At 61.9% G+C, this 18,571-nt stretch overlaps 1 protein-coding gene across 1 annotated transcript in view; it reads right to left on the bottom strand.

Annotated features, from left to right (window-relative positions):
* Positions 1-303: 303 nt before the first annotated feature.
* The window catches only part of GNA11 (G protein subunit alpha 11), a 29,832-nt gene continuing 11,564 nt past the window's right edge, over positions 304-18,571 (bottom strand). The window contains exons 2-7 of the mRNA XM_055371214.2: positions 14,210-14,394; positions 11,090-11,244; positions 9,523-9,651; positions 5,415-5,544; positions 5,109-5,262; positions 304-3,302 (exon numbers count right to left, since the gene is read on the bottom strand). Coding sequence (XP_055227189.1) covers positions 3,112-3,302; positions 5,109-5,262; positions 5,415-5,544; positions 9,523-9,651; positions 11,090-11,244; positions 14,210-14,394 — 944 coding nt within the window. The 3' untranslated portion in view covers positions 304-3,111. The remainder of the gene's footprint in view (positions 3,303-5,108; positions 5,263-5,414; positions 5,545-9,522; positions 9,652-11,089; positions 11,245-14,209; positions 14,395-18,571) is intronic.

Raw genomic sequence — 18,571 nt, 5'->3', positions numbered from 1 at the left:
AGGCTGGCCTGGGACCTGGGCTCCTCCCCGTCTCACTCCCTTGTCCCCAGCCCCCAAACAAGGTGGCATTTCCCAAGCGGGTTGCTCTGGCCTGGTGCTAGTGAAATGAACTTGAAGTGAAGGGCCAAACAAGGTGACAGGGGAGGGGCCCCGGGACACCGTGCGGAGGCACCCAGGCGGCCCCACTGAGGTCAGGCAATGCCCTAGATAACTCCAGGGCTCCTGGGGGCCAGGCCTCTGCACACTTCCCCCCAGCCCCCTTTGAAGAACAACAGGAAATAAACCAGAAGGGGGCCGCCAGCATTTAGGAACAAAATTTATTCCAATTTAAAACAGAGTTCATTTCAGGAGAAAGATATGAAAAGTTGACTTCCATCGGTGTCTGGATTAAGGGTCAGGGCCGGTGGCTGTGGGAGGTGACACTGAGCCGCTCCTCAGCCCCTCCTCCCATCCCCAACGCGCACAACACATGCATTTCAAATGGTAAAAGGCTTAAAAACAGCTTGTATAGAATATTCTTTTTTAAATAGATTAAGGTTGAAACTGTCTGAAATCAGGACTGTGTAATATACAAGTATCACCGGGTCCCGTCCGCCAGGCCGGCCACAGGATCTGCTGCCACCACTGGGGGACATTGGCACGGAGATGCCCCCCTGGGGGAGCCGGGGGACCCAGGGCATGGGTTTGCAGTGGCCGGGGGCTGCTGCCACCTGGGCGTAACATGGTCGGAGAAGGTGGTCGGCACTCACGAGAAAGCGTTGGCAGGTGAGATTCACCAAGGTAAAAACACACACCCCACATGCCCACATGTGGCAAGGGTGGGGGTTGGCTGTCCTTGCCCCTGGGTGCCACTGGCACGAGAACCACTGCCTGGGACTCTCCTGGGGCAGGCACCCCTGCCCTGGGCCTGCAACACCTACCTCTGCTTTTTTGGGGGGCAGGGGATCAGGCACTCAGACCCAGAGGATCCAGGCCAAGACGTTTTGGCGGCCCCAGCCTGGCTCTGGGATGCTTGGCACGCCCCCTCCCTGGGAAGGCCTAATACTTAACCCCGCAGCGCCCGGCCTGCGTGCTGGGCGACTCCACCCTCAGGCCACGGTCAGGTCACCTTGTGCAATCTGGGCCCTCAGAGATGCCACAAGCACAGGCCCCCCAGAGGGCTCTGCTGCTGGAAAAGGTTGTAGCGGCCCTGCTAGGGGTGGCCCCATTTGCTCCCCCAGGGTACCGCCGGGCCCCAGCACTCGCCATGGGGGGCTTCTGGCGCCAACCCTCTTAGGTAGACACCTGGCACAAAAAAAGGACGCTTCTGGGTGAGACAGAAGTGGTGTTGGGAAGCCGGGGCGGGGGGGGTCCCGCCAGCCCCGTCTCCCCATGGGGCTGATCACCAGAAATGTAGCTGCCCTGACCTGGTCTCCCCTGACCCCTCCACGGGGCTCCCCGCTCTTCTGCCCCCGGAAGCCAGCAAACAGCCCTGCGGACGAGGAGGCCAGGGCAGGCCTGACAGTGGCGGGCAGGCAGGCGGGAACTGCTGGTCGGAGTGGTCGTATTTTGGGGCTGTTTCTTTTGTCATCTGTCGAGGCCAGAAGCAGCCGTGCAGGGTCCCGGTGTGGCGGCGGGCGAATGCAGCACAGGCAATCCATCCCTGGGACAGCTGTGCGAAGCCCGGAACCACAGGGCGCTGTAGTGTTCAGTCAACAGCAGACGAAAAAGCCACCTCCCCAAACACAGTCCCCTCGTTCCCCACCTTCCGAGTCTCTCGGGGAGAACCAGTCTCGGTGCCTCAGTGCCTCAAGGGGCCCCGGGAGGCAGCCCCCGGGGCTGTGGCTCAGTGCGGCGTGGCCTGGCGGGCTCCCCCTCGGGCCGTGGCCGTGGCCAGCCAGGCCTGGAAGCTGCCCAGGCCAGTGCCTGCCGCCACCTTCCACGCGCCCCTGGCCAAAGTGCGAGTGCTGGCTTCCCGCTCCCCGGGGGCGGCGCTTGGGGGCGGGCACAAGTGCTTGGGACAAGGCCACGCACAGAGCTGCCGGCCACGTCCCTCTCTCTGCCTCTCGGGTACACACCTGAGAATATTCTGTAAAAGTCCCCACCCACCCTCACTGTTTCCAAATTGGTGACATCACAAAGCGGAACAAAACAGAAACATCCCCATCCAAGTGGCCTTTCTCCCAGTGTCACAGGGGGACCATCCCTCCAGCCGCCCAGCCCACGTGGGCTCCGGTGGGGTGCGCTCCAGCCAGGGCAGGGTGGCCGTGCAGCCCTCTGGAGTCCCCGGGCAGCCCCAGGCAGCCAGTGTTGGCCCCGGAGGCACAGCCCAGAGGAGCCCCCATGGCTCCAGCCCGGGGACCCTTCCCAGCCTCTGCAGAGGGATGGGGAATCCGGCCATGAGAGAGGGCCCAGGGTGTTTCTTCAACCTGTGAGTCAGGCGTTCTTTTTCCTCAAAAAAATAAAATAAAAGGTTAGGCACTTCCCAGGGTGGGCGACCGAGGGAGCCCCCCACCCCCTCTTCAGGAGTCCAGTGGGCAAAGCACAGCATTGATGGGTGAAGAGGCGAGGCGTGCTTGGCGTCAATAACTTAAAAAAGGGGAAAAACGTCCGTCTCCGAGTCTCCACGCCTTTTGTGATGAAGAAAAGAAGCGGGCAGGAGAAAGAAAAAGCACATGGGGCTGGAAGGACAGCCACGGGGGGCTGCGGCATGGGGGCGTGTGACTGGCTGCGGGGCGGGGCCCCATGCTGGCTGGCGGGGGCTCTGTGAGGCCCAGAGTCACTGGGGGCACGGGGCGCTTGTGTGTTTTATGTTTCGTTGCTTTTTTTCTTTCTTTCTTTTTTTTTTTTTTTTTTTTAGAAAAAAGCGAGCCGTAAGTCAAGGCCAGAAAAAGGCTGCCTTTGCCGTTGACAAAAGGTGAGAAGGTGCGCGAAGTGTACGGAGGGAGAGATGTACATCCCCTGATAACTGTGAAATAAAAACCATTTGTTAAAAATATGAAAAAAAAAATCTCCTCCCGCGGGCAGAGGCCCCGGCCCGGACTCGGCAGCGCCACCCGCCCGGCAGCCGCAGGCTCCGTGGAAGGAAGGTCCTGCCCCGTGTCTCCGTCCCGTCTCCCTGGGCCTGGGCGCTCAGACCAGGTTGTACTCCTTGAGGTTGAGCTGCAGGATGGTGTCCTTCACGGCCGCGAACACGAAGCGGATGTTCTCCGTGTCGGTGGCACACGTGAAGTGTGAGTAGATGATCTTGTCGCTGTCGGGGTTCAGGTCCACGAACATCTTCAGGATGAACTCCCGCGCCGCCTGGGCGTCCCGCTGGGGACCTGGGGGAGGGCAGAGGGTGAGGCTGTGCCCCAGCCCGGTCCAGGGCAAGGGACTCATGGGCCCCTTTGTCACTCCCAGGGGATGAGCGAGTAAGGCCCACGGCCCACCCAGCTCGACGCCCAGCCCACTGCATGCCTGACAGGCCGCAGCTCCCCTCCCTCCCCGGGTGAGCTGCGGTGCCAATCCCACTGCAGCCCCAGGGCACTACTGTCACGGCCCAGGCCTCCAACCTGGGGCTCTGCACCCCCCGCTGCTCCCTCTGCTCAGCCCTCTGCCGGCCTCTATCCACTCAGCTCCACAGCCACAGCCTTCCAGGGCAGGCCTCTGGCATGGCTGCCCTCTGGCATGGCTGCCCTGCGAAGGCCCAGGGTGAGAGGAGAGGCCCCCAGGGCTGGGCACAGAGCCTACAGAGCAGGAACAGCGGCCCCCACCCACCCACGGCGCCCCTGCTGCAGCCAGGGCCTCAGAGACGTCCAGGGGCTCCAGCAGGGGCGCTGCTTCCCACCTGCCACCCCTGCCCCTCCACCACCCTGGACAATGCAGGCGACCCGCCCAGTAACTCCTGCCTGCTCCGGTGGAAAGGTCCCTGGGAGTGTTCAGGGGGCTGCTCTGGGGACTGGTGGGACAGGGGTCCATGCCCCAGTCCCTTGGCCTCCCCCCACCAGGGCTCCCTGAGCCCACAGGACAGGCTGCTGGGCAGGGGCCACGTGCGGCTGGAGCAGGTGCAGCGCCCCCCGCCACTCCCCTGCCCAGGGACAGCAGGGTCCTGCGCCTGCAGCCAGCGGCCGAGGCTACACCGTGTGCCAGACCCCTCCCTCTCGCTGCACATCCAGAGGCAGGGCACCCTGAGGGGCCCTCCCGAAGATGACACCCGAGACTCACGGGAGGAGCACAGATCCGGGGTGGAAATGAGGGCACCAGAGCTGCCTGGGGCCTCACTGCGCCTGGCAGGGACAGCTCTGAGTGGTGACAGCACTAACGGCAGCCACCGACCACACAGACGAGGGCACACAACACCCTCCCCTGGCCGCCATCCCCAGGCCCAGAGAGGGCTGGGCATGTGAAGACCCTCAGTGCTCAGCTGCCCTGACACACCCCGTGGGGCAGGGGCCATGTAGGGAGGGACGGGTCCGAGGGTGGGGGCAGTAGGGCACAGTGGAGGATGCAGGGACTACCACCAAGGTCCCCACGGGGCTGCGCTGGCAGTGTGCGTGAACCCTTCCTGTGAGACCCCTCCCATATGGGATCACCTATACAGGACACCCCCATACGACAACTCCCTCCCGTACAAGACCCACTGATACAAGACTCCCCCTCCCATGGTGCCCTCCTTGTACAAGACTCCTCCCACCCGAGATCCCCCTGCCCCACCAGACCCCCTGCCCTACGAGACCCCTCCCACCCGAGATCCCTCCCACCTAAGATCCCCCTGCCCCACGAGAACCCCCGCCCCACGAGAACACTCCCACCTAAGACCCCCCGCCCGAGATCCCCTCCCACCCGAGACCCCCTGCCCGAGACCCCTCCCACCCAAGACCCCCTGCCCGAGACCCCTCCCACCCGAGACCCCTCCTGTATAAGGAGTCCCTGCATTAGCAGATCTCCCACGGGTATGAGACACCCGCGTCGGAGAACTCATTCCCGTACAGGCCCCCCTCATACGAGATCTCCCTTCCCTGAGACTCCACTCCCGTACGTGACACCTCCCATCAGACGCCCTCTCTTAGAGCTCCCGGCCTGTATGAGCCCCTCTCCCATATCAGCCCCCTCCCCCCCGTAAGGCCCTGCCCGCGAGCCCGGCACACCATCGAACTCGGGGAAGTAGTCCACCAGGTGGGAGTACAGGATCTTGTCCTCCAGCAGGTCCTTCTTGTTGAGGAAGAGGATGACGGAGGAGTTCTGGAACCAGGGGTAGGTGATGATGGTCCGGAACAGGGCTTTGCTCTCCTCCATCCGGTTCTGGCGGGAGCGAAGGCAGCGGGAATCAGAGGGGCCCTCCCCACTGCACACAGCCCAAGGGGCAGCTGGGGGGACCCAGGTGAGGGGACCCAGGCTTGGCAGGCGGGGAAGGCCCGGCCCCCAACGCTGCCCCTGCTCAGGGCAGGGCCCACCTCGTTGTCCGACTCCACCAGGACTTGGTCGTATTCGCTGAGGGCAACGAGAAACATGATGGATGTCACGTTCTCAAAGCAGTGGATCCACTTCCTCCGCTCCGACCGCTGGCCCCCCACATCCACCATCCTGAAAGGACACAGTGCCAGGACTCAGCCACCTGGCGCCCCAAGGCCCAATCTGCAATCCCAGGACGGCTCCCACCCAGGCCCCTCCTGCCACACCAGACTGACATCGGCTGGAGCAGGAAGAGCCCCCACTCTTAGAACCGGCAAGGACGCTCTCAGAGAGCGGCCGCACCGCCTCCAGGGGTGACCACCGCAGACCCTTCCCTCACTGGCAAAGGGGCCTGAGACCACTGGGCCCAGGGAAGCGGGCGCTAGTGTGGGGGTGTGAGAACCCAGAGGATTCTGGGCGCCAGCTGCTGCGGGAATCTGCGATGGGTGCCCAGGGACCCTACATCCAGCATCTGGATGTCACCCTGAGCACAGAAGCCTTTCCCCTCACTGGGGCCAGGGACACAGATGTTCACCAAGCGTCACTCGCAGGAGTAAACACTGATGCCACAGTTGCTCCCTGCAGGGACCCTCCAGTGACGGCTGCAGAGGGCAGAGTTGCCAGTATCCTCCTGGGGCAGAAGAGCAGGAGCAGCGCCCCGCCCCGCGTGGTGAGCAGCTCAACCTCACACTCTCAGGCCACACACAAGCGGGAGAAAGAAAATCAGCTCAGACGATGTCTGCGGGCGTGCATTCCTTACAGGACGTTTGCCTCTTTCTACTTGTGACTTTTCTAAGTTTTCTATAAGGAGAAAAGGCATTTTGGTCTCCTTGAAAGAATACAAAGGCAGAAGCGGAGAGTGCCCCTCAGGCCTTGGCCCCAGGCCCCAGGGAAGGCCGGGGTCCCTGCAACTCTGCCGAGAAGAGCGGGGCTGCCTTGGGCATGTGAGTGGTGAAATCCACCTCGTCTGGTCTGCGGAGGAGTCCAGCAGGCACCGGTGGATGACAGATGTGCCAGGTGACTCTAAGGGACAAGAGGGCCCACACCAGCAGCTGTGGCCAGGCGGGAGGACAATGGGTGTGCCGACACCAGGCCACAGCCCGTCTGGAGCGCGAGGCCTCTCCTGCACGCCTGCAGCGGCCCACAGGGCTGGGATCCGGGTCCCCCCGTGTCTTGTCCCCACCTGAGGGAGCAGGAGCCTCTCCTCACGCACTGGGACGATCCCACCAGCCTTCAAGGCCTCCAGCTGCATCCCACAGCACCTGGCCAGCCCTCTGCCAGCATGTGGTGGACAGAGGCGGCTGGCAGAGAAACAATGGCGGCAGAGTAGGCTCAGGACGGGGGTCTGCACCCAGCACAGAGGGCACAGCCGGGCCGGGCGCGGTGGCTCACGCCTGTAATCCCAGCACTTCGGGAGGCCGAGGCAGGCAGATCACGAGGTCAGGAGGTCGAGACCATCCTGGCCAACATGGTGAAACCCTATCTCTACTAAAAAATACAAAAAATTAGCCAGGCATGGTGGCGGGCATCTGTAGTCCCAGCTACTCGGGAGGCTGAGGTAGGAGAATGGTGTGAACCCGGGAGGCGGAGCTTGCAGTGAGCCCAGATTGCACAGCTGCACTCCAGCCTGGGCGACAGAGCAAGACTCCGTCTCAAAAAAAAGAAAAGGGCACAGCCGGAGCTGGGAAGGGCCTGGAAGATGGTGGAGAGGGGGTGACACACCCAGCCTGAGCTCAGCTCAGGGAGGGGACAGGACATTTCTGACAGAGGACACAGAGGCCTGCGCTGTTAAGAGGCCAGCGTGGGGCTGCAAGGGGACCCTGAGACACGAGGTGGGAAGGGACATTCATGCCACACCCTGGCCTATGCCTGGCTCGCCTCAGCTGTATCCTGGGGTCATGGGCCCCGTGTGAATAAAAAAGAAGAAAAACTTGAATTCTCGTAACAATAAACACCATCGCCCATGTCCAGAGAGGACACCGCAGCTTCTGAGGGCCCAGCGCCTGCTCGGGTCCCCGGGAACCATCCCAGAGCTTGGCATTCCTTGGCTTGTGGCCACGTTGCTCCATCCCTGCCTCCATCTTCACGCCGCATCCTCCCTGCCTGCGCTGGGAGGCCGAGCTGGGAGGACGGGTGGGGAGAACAGGCAGATGGCAGGGGGTGGCACCCCCAGCCCTGGGGTGGGTCTCAAGGCAGGGCTCTCGAGGAAAACCCCACAGACTTCCCGGAACCCTCACAATGGCCTCGGCAGTGCACCAGCTGGGTGGGGACACCCTGGCAGGGAGGCCTCATTCCCTCATGAGGGCCAGTGCCAGGGCGAGCTTGCGCTGCAGGAGAAGGCACCCGCAACCGGAGCCACCGCGAGGCCCTCCAGGACACGGCCGGCTAGCGCCCCACACGCACGAACACCAGAACCCGGGGACGGCTCTGATCTGGAAACAGGGTCTGTGCGGATGTCACTGGTTAGGATAACGTCACACAGAGGTAGGGTGGTCCTGGCCAAGGACAGATTATAAGAGAACAGAGGCAAAGGCGCAGGCGGGGAGGACGCTGCATGAGGATGGGGGCAGGGATGAGGCAACACAGCCACAAGCCAAGGATGCCAAGGATGCGGCCACCACTAGGAGCCGAGTGAGGCCTGGGCAGATCCCCTCAGCCTCAGAAGGACCCGGCCCCGCCCACACCTGCATCTCAGCCTTCTGGCCTCCAGCACTGGGCGGGAATAAGGCCTGCGGTGGGAGTCTCACGCCTGACACCAGCAGCCCAGGACAGGCACGCATAAAGCCGGGACCTCAGCGCTGGAGATGTTATATGGGGCCAGGAGCCAGGCAGGCAGGGTCCACGTTCCCAGGGACAGCAGAGTCCAGCCAGCTGCGCAGCCTACCAGACACAGGACCCACTGAGGGTCCCCAGGGAGAACCCGGCTCTGCTGGCCGGACCCCAGCCACAGCGGACCTGGAGCCCCGGAGGCCCAGCAGGATCCGCAGGGGCAGCCCGTGAAGAACAGAATCCACCCCACACCACCCAGCTCCTTCACCCCAGCCTGGAGCCCTCCTCCCCACTCAGTCCCCGTGACCCCTCCTCCCCACTCAGTCCCCGTGACCCCTCCTCCCCACTCAGTCCCCGTGACCCCTCCTCCCCACTCAGTCCCCGTGACCCCTCCTCCCCACTCAGTCCCCGTGACCCCTCCTCCCCACTCAGTCCCCGTGACCCCTCCTCCCCACTCAGTCCCCGTGACCCCTCCTCCCCACTCAGTCCCCGTGACCCCTCCTCCCCTCACAGCCTCAGTCCCTGTGACCCCCCCGCCCCTCACAGCCTCGGTCCCTGTGACCCCTCCTCCCCTCACAGTCTCAGTCCCTATGACCCCTCCTCCCCACTCAGTCCCCATGACCCCTCCTCCCCTCACAATCTCAATCCCTATGACCCCTCCTCCCCTCACAGCCTCGGTCCCCATGAGCCCCCTCCCCTGGCAGCCTCGGTCCCCATGAGCCCTCCCGCACCGTGCGGCACCCCCTGCTCCGGCCAGCACTCCAGACCCCAGCCCCATGCTGGCTCCAACCAGGCCCCCGGCCCATCCTGGAGGCCCCATCAAATGTCCTCCCTGCCAGGTCTCTTCGGCTGCCGGTCTGGATGGATGTGGCCACGCCCCCCACACCCCCACAGCTCCTTCCCTGTGTGGCCCTGGCTCACACATACTTAGAGATAAATCTTATCCCCCGACCTGGTCAAACACACCCTGAGGATGAAGGCCAATGGGCTTTCTTTTGTTTAATAAGATGAAACAGGGTCTCCCTCTGTCGCCCAGGCTGGAGTCCAGTGGTGCCATCATGGCTCACTTCAGCCTCAACCTCCTGGGCTTGAGCGATCCTCCTGCCTCAGCCTCCTGAATAGCTGGGACCACAGGTGCACACCACCACGCCCGGCTAATTTTTAAAATTTTTTTTAGAGATGAGGTCTGGCTATGTTGCCCCGGGTGGTCTCAAACTCCTGGACTCAGGCGATCCTCCCGCCTTGGCCTCCCAAAGCACTGGGTGCGCAGGCGTGAGCCGGCACACCGGGCAAATGAGCCTTTCAGTGCCCCCTCCCCGCCTGCTGCGGCCCGGGCGGTACCGGAAGATGATGTTCTCCAGGTCGAAAGGGTACTCGATGATGCCGGTGGTGGGCACGCGGACCCGCAGCACGTCCTGCTGGGTGGGCAGGTAGCCCAAGGTGGCGATGCGGTCAACGTCGGTCAGGTAGCTGCAACACAGCGGGGGGCGCTCAGGCCGGCTGCCGGGGGCGGGGGGGCAGGACAGGGACACAGCACCCAAACCAGCGGGAGGACGGAAAGCCACCAGGAGGGGGTGGACTGCGCACTGCGCCACCTACGGCAGTGTCTGAAGCAGCCCGGAGGGCTCGGGCCAATGGAGACCCTGGGGTCGGGATACGAGCCTCCCAACCTCTATCCTCTCTGGGGTCTCAGGGGACAGAAATGACCCAGCACAAGAGAAAGTCCCAGGACGAGGACTCCAGCTGGTTCGGGGGGTTTGTGGTAGAGCTGTCCAGAGACAGCCACCAAGGAGGGAGACGGTGACCCAGGGCAGGGGACTTCCCGAGAGAGGCCTGGCTGGCCCCAGGAATGAGGCTTCACAAACAGGCGCATCATTAGGAGAGTCGCAGCTGCAGAGGAGGCTGCAGAGGTCCCAGCAGACCCCCGTGCCCGTCTCCCTGCTGCTCCCTGTACGTGGGTGCGGCACCCACCACGAGCAATGAGCCACTGTCTACACAGCGCAGCTACTGAAGTCCATGCTTGATTCCGGCTTCCTCGGTTCCCCTCACGCCTTTTCCTGCCCAGCCCTCTGGGTTGGGACAGTTTCCCGTTTTTGACGCCCTGGGCAGTCCTGAGTGGGCGCCCCTCGAGTGGTCTGCCTGGGGTGGGGGTTGTAAGAGGCCGGGTGCCTGCTCAGACCTTTCCGGCACCGCGCGGAGGCCCTGGCGTTTTGTTCCAAGTGCTTGGTTATCTGGGCCCTCCCACAGCCTCCCAGAAGCAGGGAACACACGGAGGACGGGCAGGAGGGGTGGGGGACAGGCCTGTCCCTGTCCCCTTAGGGTCTCTCCCGGTGCTGGGGGAGGGCCGGGGCCTCTGCCTGCCAAGCATGGAGGGCAGCAGTGCACAGCCTGCCGCGCGGGGGCCTCCGCCTGCGGCCACGGCCCGGCCACCTGTCAGCACACAAGTCACCCCCTATCCCAGGCCAGTCAAGGTCACAGCCAGTCACTAGTGGGAGACGTGGCTCTGGGGACGATGCCACAGGCAGGAGCGAGACGGCCCAGGGTGTGTCCACCTCCCATCCCACGGCCCTCCTAGGAGACCGTGGGTTTCCCCCACAGGCCATAGGCCGGGATCCAGCACCGAGGGTGGCCAGGAGCTCACTCCTGACCCAGGGAGGGCAGCGGCAGGGCCAGGCATACAAGCAGGCCAGTGTCACACCAGAGTCCACCGGCTCCTGCCAAGGCGTGGCCCCTCCAGGGATCTGCTCTGGTCCCTCCATCCGGCCAGGTGGCCAGGGCCCACCGCATCCCTGCCCCCGGCGAGCAGGCAGGGGGGGCACCACAGACGCCGTGGAGGGCTTCCCGAAGGGTCCCAGGCACCGGCCCGCAGCTGCCGTCCGCAGGCCGCCAGCGGTGCGGCCGCACTTACTACTTGGCGGAGTCGGAGAGCTGGTACTCGCGCCTGCGGTCGTAGCATTCCTGGATGCCCGGGTCCTCCCACAGGGTCTTGATGGCGCTGACGTACTGATGCTCGAAGGTGGTCACCTTCTCCACGTCCACCTCCCGGATCAGGAGCGCATTGGCCTGCGAGGGCGGGCAGGGGAGAGGTCGAGAGCTCGCCGGGGCCACACAGCCACCAGAAAGCTCGTGACGGCCCCTCTTCCAGGCCTCGGCTGGCCCGGGCGGCATTCCGCAGGCTGCGCAGTCAGGACCACCGACAGTTTCCTGTGAACACGTGTCAGAAAAACGCGAGGCCGCCTGGCGGTGTGGTTCCTCCGAACAAGGCCCCACAAGCAAAGCCTCCCGGCGGTGCGGTCTGCAGGGTGCCGGGGAGGCCGGGCTTCGATTCACTTCTCAGAGGTGGGGAGGGGAAGGTGTGGGGAACAAGCACGCGTAGAACACACACGCTTCAAACCCAGGACCCACAGGAGGGCAGTGCAGCGCCGAGCACGACCAAGCACGACGACAGAACTAACCAACCACCCCAGCACTCGCTGCCTCGAATTCTCCAGACACACCGGGAGGCAGGAAGCCCAGTCACAGGACGTTGCAACCAGCGGCATCGCCCGCAGTGTGCAGCTCCAGACTCGGTTTCTGCCCCGCCAGCTTCTCTCTTTCGTCCGAAAAATGCTTATCAAACATCAAGAGCAGATACCACACCCGGTGCTAAGGACAGCGTGTGGCCCCCGAGCTGCCGCACTCAACAGTTTACATGGTGCCCCAACACGAGCCGCCTCCCCCTCACAGAACCCTGGGTGGCGGGTGGCATCAGGCCCCAGCTTGCTGCCCTGTCACAAAGGAAGGCCAACCGCACAGACACGTGCTTGCACACACACGTGAACATGCTTTGGGGCAGACACTGTAGGGGGGCCGTCCTTTCCCCTCCTGATGCTCTGTGTCCCCGTCCCCGGGGCGCACAGGCCGACATGACCAGCCACAGTTTGGCTGAGGGACTGGGGAGGGGACATACTGGGTGGGACCCAGATGGGAAAGAAGGGAGCCTTGCCCTGGGCTCTGGGAGCCACGGGGCCCTCCCAGGCCCCCCAGAGTGGAGACTCAGCCCTTGCTTGTCCCCTCTGAGCAACGCTCCCTGGCCCGGACTCCGACTTCAGCCCTCCCCTTGCCCTGCCCCCAGCCTCTCAATCTGGGCTGGGATAAGCACACCTAGGGGGACTTGGAAAAAGAGACACAAACCCCAAAAATCCCACTCCCTGGAAACTTCCAGATTAGAGAGCAGCAATCTGCTTCTGCAGAGAGCCAGAGAGCACACCCAGCCTTCCCGAGCACACGGACTGTCTCCAGCACTCGGCTCTGCTGCTGCTGCTGAAGCACCATGGGCAACATGGCAGAAATGGGTATGTGCCAATAAAACTTTATTGACAAAATCAGTCTGCGGTTTGCAGACGCGTGTTTCAGAAGCTGATAGAGATCTAAGCCCAAATATGAATGTGGACTCTCAGAGAGGGCCGCAGCTGGAAGAGAGCACGGCGGGAGACAGGGCAAGTGGCAAACCAAGATCTAAGGGCAAGAGCCCTACCCCTGAAAACAGGGCTACGAAAGCGGGATCAATGGCCCCTCAGCTGGAAGGCCCCAGGGAGGCCACTGGCAGGAGCCACGGCTGCACGGCTGCTGGGCCTGCCCCATAGGGCGGCCACTGGGGCAAACTCTCTGGACGCTTCTCAAAGGGCAAAGCCAGAGTCACGCTGGGACCCAGCAATTCTGCTCCCAGGCGTAGCATGCAACTGAGGGAAGGGAATGTGTCGTCCACGTAAACACACGTCCACAGATGGTCACGGCAGCTCCGTTCCCAACAGCCCACATATGAAGGCGCTCAAATGTCCTCCAGGGGATAAACGGGCAAATACGCGGTCCCTCCATGCACTGGAACATGACTCAGCCATGAACAGGGACGAGGCTCTGACACAGGCCACTGTGTGGATGCACCTTGAGGACGTCACACTCAGTGAGAGATGCCGGACACAAAAGGCCACATGGCGTGCAATCCCATTTCTATGAAATGTTCAGGACAGGCCGATCCACAGAGGCAGGAAGGGGATGTGTGGGTGCCGGGGCTGGAGGAGGGGGGTGGGAGTGACGGCCGATGGGGAAGGGGCTTCCTTAAATCTGGAATCCGACAGCGGTGATGGCTGCACGACTATGCAAACATATCGAAAACCACCAAATTATAAACTTTAAGCAAGTGAAGTGCATAGAATGTGAATTATAACTCAATAAAGCTGTGATTTAAAAACAGGGCATCAAACGACCACTACTTTATCAAAAAAAAGAAAAAAAATCAGGGCGGAGGCCAGGCATGGTGGCTCATACCTGTAATCCCAGCACTTTGGGAGGCCAAAGCGGGAGGACTGCTTGAGCCCAGGAGTTCAAGACCAGCCTTGGCAACATGGTGAAATTACATCTCTACAAAAAATACAAAAATTAGCTAGGTGTGGTGATGCACCTGCAGTCCCAGCTACCCGGGAGGCTGCGGTGGGATCACCTGAGCCCAGAAGGTCCAGGCTGCGATGAGCCTTGACCATTCCACTGCACTCCAGCCTGGGCAACAGAGCGAGACCCTGTTTTCAAAACAAAACAAAACAAAACAAAACAAAAAAACAGTGTGAGAAGGTGAGAAGTACAGCCCCATGGGTGAGTGTCAGGGCCGACACGAGGTGCCTGGTAGGCTGCTCAGCCCGGGGAAGGGGCCGGAACCAGGAGCTCACGCTGCTTACTCCCAAGGCGACCTGGGCGAGCGGCTCACCTCACAGGGCCTCAGCTTCCCCACCTGCAGGATGCGGGTGCCCACAGCTACTTGGGAGGGAGGCTGTGGGGCTTGGCCACGCAATGCCCATCACAACTCTCCAGTTGGCCCCCAGGAAGTCAGCGGTTGCTGTTTCCATGTCCATGACAGGAACGGATGGATGACCAGGGGTAGCCTGGGCCGGCCGGGACCCCCGGCATGGCCCCACCCTGGCAGCGCGGCCACCGTGCTCACCACCAAGCCCACAGCTGCCCAGGCGCTCCCCTCCCCAGGCGCCCGCGGGCTCACCTTGTTCTGCTCGTACTTGTAGAGGATCTTGAGCGTCTCCATGGCCCGGATCATGGCCTGCATGGCGGTGAAGATGTTCTGGTAGACGAGCTTGGTGAAGCCGCGCTTGTCCTCCTCCGAGTAGCCGGCGCCGTGGATGATGCGCATCTGCTTGATGAACGTGCTCTTCCCGCTCTCGCCCGTGCCTGGGGGACGGGGCACGTGAGGGCGGGCAGCAGCCGGGGCCCGACTCTCGTGCTGCTGCCCCCTCTTACCCAGACCCCGCCGTGCTGAAGCGCCCAGCACAGGAAACCAAGGCACGTGAGGCTGACCGTCTCTCCACCAGACACCACAGCCTCCTGACTCCTCGGAAAGAGTTTACAAAGCGCCCTTCCCATCTTCCACCAAGCCAGGGTCTTACTGGAACCACCCCTTTTCCAGAAGTTCTGCAAGGACACACTTTCCTGGGGGCCAATTGTTGGTATTTACGTCAAAGACCACACGGTCTCAGGCCAAATCAAGTCGCACGGCACTGGCCCCGCAGCTGGGACCGTGCAGCTCCACCATGGTCACGCCAGTTCATGACCAATGCTCGCCAGAGGGACGGCACACAGACGGGGCGGCGGTGCCCTGACAGACAGGCTCACCCCAACGGCATCTCTGCACAGACCACCCCAAGGGCTGGACGCCCCCTTCCCCAGAGCTTTGCTCAGCGGCCACGGCCACACTGCCCCCTGCGCGCCAAGCACCCACGAGGCTCTCCCCTCTCCCTCTTGGTGCTGTGGCGGGGTCAGCCGGGACCGTTGTGCCTGCCACAGGTGGCCCTGAGCATGTCCCTGAACCCCTTTACGTCTCCATGCCTGCCACAACCTTGCTAATACCCACGATGCTTCCAGAGATGAGTACGCTACCACCCCATCTCAGAGATGGGCACACTGACGGTCCCAGGGCCCCAGAGGATCAAAAGGATTAGCAAGTCAGCCTGGAAAAACTATCGGGAAGGGGGCCCACGTGGCCAGCTGTCGCTCCACCCCAGCCTCCAGATGAGCCCCCCACACGTTCTGGGTGACATGGGGGTCCTCACTCCAGCCCCTCTCCTGCCTCTGCCCCTCACTACCTGGTCACCTCCTGGGCTGAGACTCCGTCTCCCCACTTTTCTTCACCCTCACACGCTGGGATGCCAATGCTGGGTTTTCCAGTGTGACCACAAATCTCTGATGCTCATCCCTTCCAATATTGGAACCTAATTCCCCTCCCCTTGAGCATGGGTTACACTTAGTGACCTGCTTCTAGCAAACAGAATGTGAGAGAAGTGACAGTGTGCCATCTCCAAGGCCAGTTCACAAAAGGCACAGGGCTTCCTCCTTGCCCTCAGTCTCGGGTCAGGGGCTCTGGGGTAGGCAGCCGCCATGCTGTGAGGACCCTCAAGCAGCTTCACGGAGAGGCCCACGTGGTGAGGAACTGAGGCCTCCCACCAACAGCCACTAGAGGGAGCCAACTTGTGAGTGGCTCCTCCAGCCCCAGTCCAGCCTTCAAATGATGTGGCCCTGCTTGGCTGGTATCCTGACTACAACTTCTGAGAGACCCCAAGCCAGGAGGATCACTCAACAAAGTGCTCCCACATTCCCAACCCTCAGAAACTATCTGAAATAAGTTTTGTTAATTTAAGTTGCAAAGTTTTGGGGTGACCCCATTACACAACAATAGTTAACTTCTAATTTCTAAAAAGAGACTGCCTCAACTCTCAGGTATTAACCTTGCTCATGCCCCCAGTGCCCTAGAGACTCAAGCGTCACCGCCCCCTCCCAGCGTGCCCCCAGCCCACTTCTCCAGGCTCGCCTTCACCACCCTGTGTCTCTGAATCTTCCGGTACCTCCCCACTTCCACACACGTCCTACGCTGTGCCCTCTGCCCACAGTGCTCTTCCAATCACAGCTGCCTAAAGGCTGCCTGGTGCTGGGACCCAGCTCACTTCCTCTCACAGCCTCTGCTCTAGAAAGCCCCCAAGCCCCAACACAACTCTCCCTCCGGTACTTTCTGGAACCTTCCTTGCTGCCCATGGTAGATATCTTTGCACAGGTGCCTGTCGCAGGCCCCCTCACCTGGCAGCTCCTAGAGACGAGACAGGCTGCGTGTGTCCCACCGTGGCCACAGTGCTGCCTTCGGGAGGCCCTCGACAAAGCCCAGGAACTGCCCACAGCACCTGAGCTCCCTGTGGGGGGTCGCACAAAACACCCAACACATCCCGAGTGGGGAGCCCCGGTGGCAGCTGCCTCTCCCCAGTACTTTTCTCAAACACCCTGAGTCCTTTTCAGAAGAAAGAAAATTGATTTTGATTGTCTCAGGTAGTAATCCGCCTCCCAGCCCTCACCTCATCCACAAAAGGTCAAACCCACCCAAGTTCCAGGACAGGAGGAGTGAGGGTGAGTGTGAAGGTGAAAACACCTTCTCCCCAGAGGGACCCCCACACGCCCTTCCCTCACTGCGCCCTGAAGAGAAGGGCGGTGGCATGGAGGGGATGCAATCTGAGGCCAGGGATCCTCGGCCTCAGCTCTACTGACCGGTGCTGAACCCTGGGCCCTGAGGGGTGCTCAGCAGCAACCCTGGCCCCCACCCACTCCATCTCAGGAGCACCCCCCAGAATTGTGACCACCACAGATGTCCCCAGACACTGCCAGTGTCCCGTGGGTCAAGACTGCCCCCAGATGAGACTCTATGTCTAACAAAATTCTATTACAAAAGATGGCTGCTCCGTGTGTTTGTTTGGAAGGGTGTTGCACCTGCAAACAGCAAACACTCACACACACTGAAAGCCACACCTGACACGAGACCAGCACACACTGCAAGCCTGCACCCCAGCACAGGCCCCATGCAGCAGGCAGGAGGTAAGGAGGGCCCTGCACTCGGGTCAGAAGGCGCCGCCCCTTGGTAACTTTGCACCCAAGACACGAGGTCCCTCAGGCCATAAACATCTCAACTATGAAACAGAAAAGCAAGCCTCAGCTCTCAGCGAGGATGCCGGGAAGACCAAGACGGCCGAGAAGGAGTCTGAAACGCCACAGGTCACTGCCCAGATGAGAACTGGCTCGGTACTACTGTTTGGGGTTGTGTTTTGTTTTTTCAGATGGAGTCTTGCTCTGTTGCCCAGGCTGGAGTGCAGTGGCGCAATCTCGGCTCACTGCAAGCTCCACCTCCCGGGCTCAAGTGTTTCTCCTGCCTCAGCCTCCCAAGTAGCTAGGACTACAGGCATGCGCCACCACGCCCGGCTAATTTTGTATTTTTAGTAGAGATGGTGTTTCTCCATGTTGGTTAGGCTGGTGTCAAATTCCTGACCCCAGGTGATCTACCTGCCTCAGCTTCCCAAAGCGCTGGGATTACAGGCGTGAGCCACCGCGCCCGGCCTGTTTTGCGTTTTGTAAGGAAGGCAAAAATGACAACCACAGCCCTGGCTCGCCAAGGACCCCCATGGAGCTCTGCAGAGGCAATATGGGTACAATGATGGGGGAGGGAGGTGGTTCACACCTATGCACCCATGCATGCACACATACATATGCATTAACGTGCATATATGCACACAATGCACACGTGCACACCCACACATACATGTATGCATGCATGTACATCAGCACACACGTGCACGCTGCATGCACACATGCATGTACATGTACACACATATGCAGCCCGTACACAGCTGGGTGGCTGCATGTTAACCCATGTGCACCACTCCCGCTGGGTGGAAGCCACCCGTGTCTCCCACATAACCCACCAAAGCCAGGAGAAGTTGCAGAGGGAGGCAGGAGCCCAGCAGGAGTTCTGGGCCACCGGAAGCCAAGCCAGGCCCAGGTGGCCCGGGCCTCTGGTGGCCCTGAGGTGCTGGCCACTGTTAAGCCCAGCCGTACAGAGGCCAAGGGCGAGGCTCTGGACAGCACTCAAGCCAGGCAACGTGACTACATTTGGGTTTTCAAGATGCTTTGGCCCCAGCCTGCTTTTCAAGTCGCCCTGTCTCCCCGCGCCAACTCAGCTGCTGCCGCCTCCCGTCACACAGCGCCTTGGAGCTGGGATGCAGGGGTCCACACACAGCAGACCCAATGTCTGGATGCCTGGGTCCTGCCTGAGACCTCACACCCCACGGCTGGGGCTCAACATCCAGGGCTCTGGTCAGCAGAGGCTCGCTCCCACCCGACCGGCAGCCATGTGGCCCCAAAGCAACAGCCCCAACTCGGGCCTCAGCCCACATGGCTCCACCCTGACCCAGCCCGCCCCGCCTGCAGCCACACTCCACCTGAAAGACATCTGAGCTGGAACGCTCTTTTGGCTCCAAAATCTTCAACAGCTGCCCACTGGAAAGAAATGCCAGCCCACTCCTCCTGAGACAATGTGTGA

The sequence above is a fragment of the Gorilla gorilla genome, chromosome 20, assembly GCF_029281585.2.
Source record: "Gorilla gorilla gorilla isolate KB3781 chromosome 20, NHGRI_mGorGor1-v2.1_pri, whole genome shotgun sequence".
NCBI lineage: Eukaryota > Metazoa > Chordata > Mammalia > Primates > Hominidae > Gorilla > Gorilla gorilla.
Note: the sequence above shows the minus strand (reverse complement) of the source record. Positions and strands in the feature narration are given on the sequence as shown.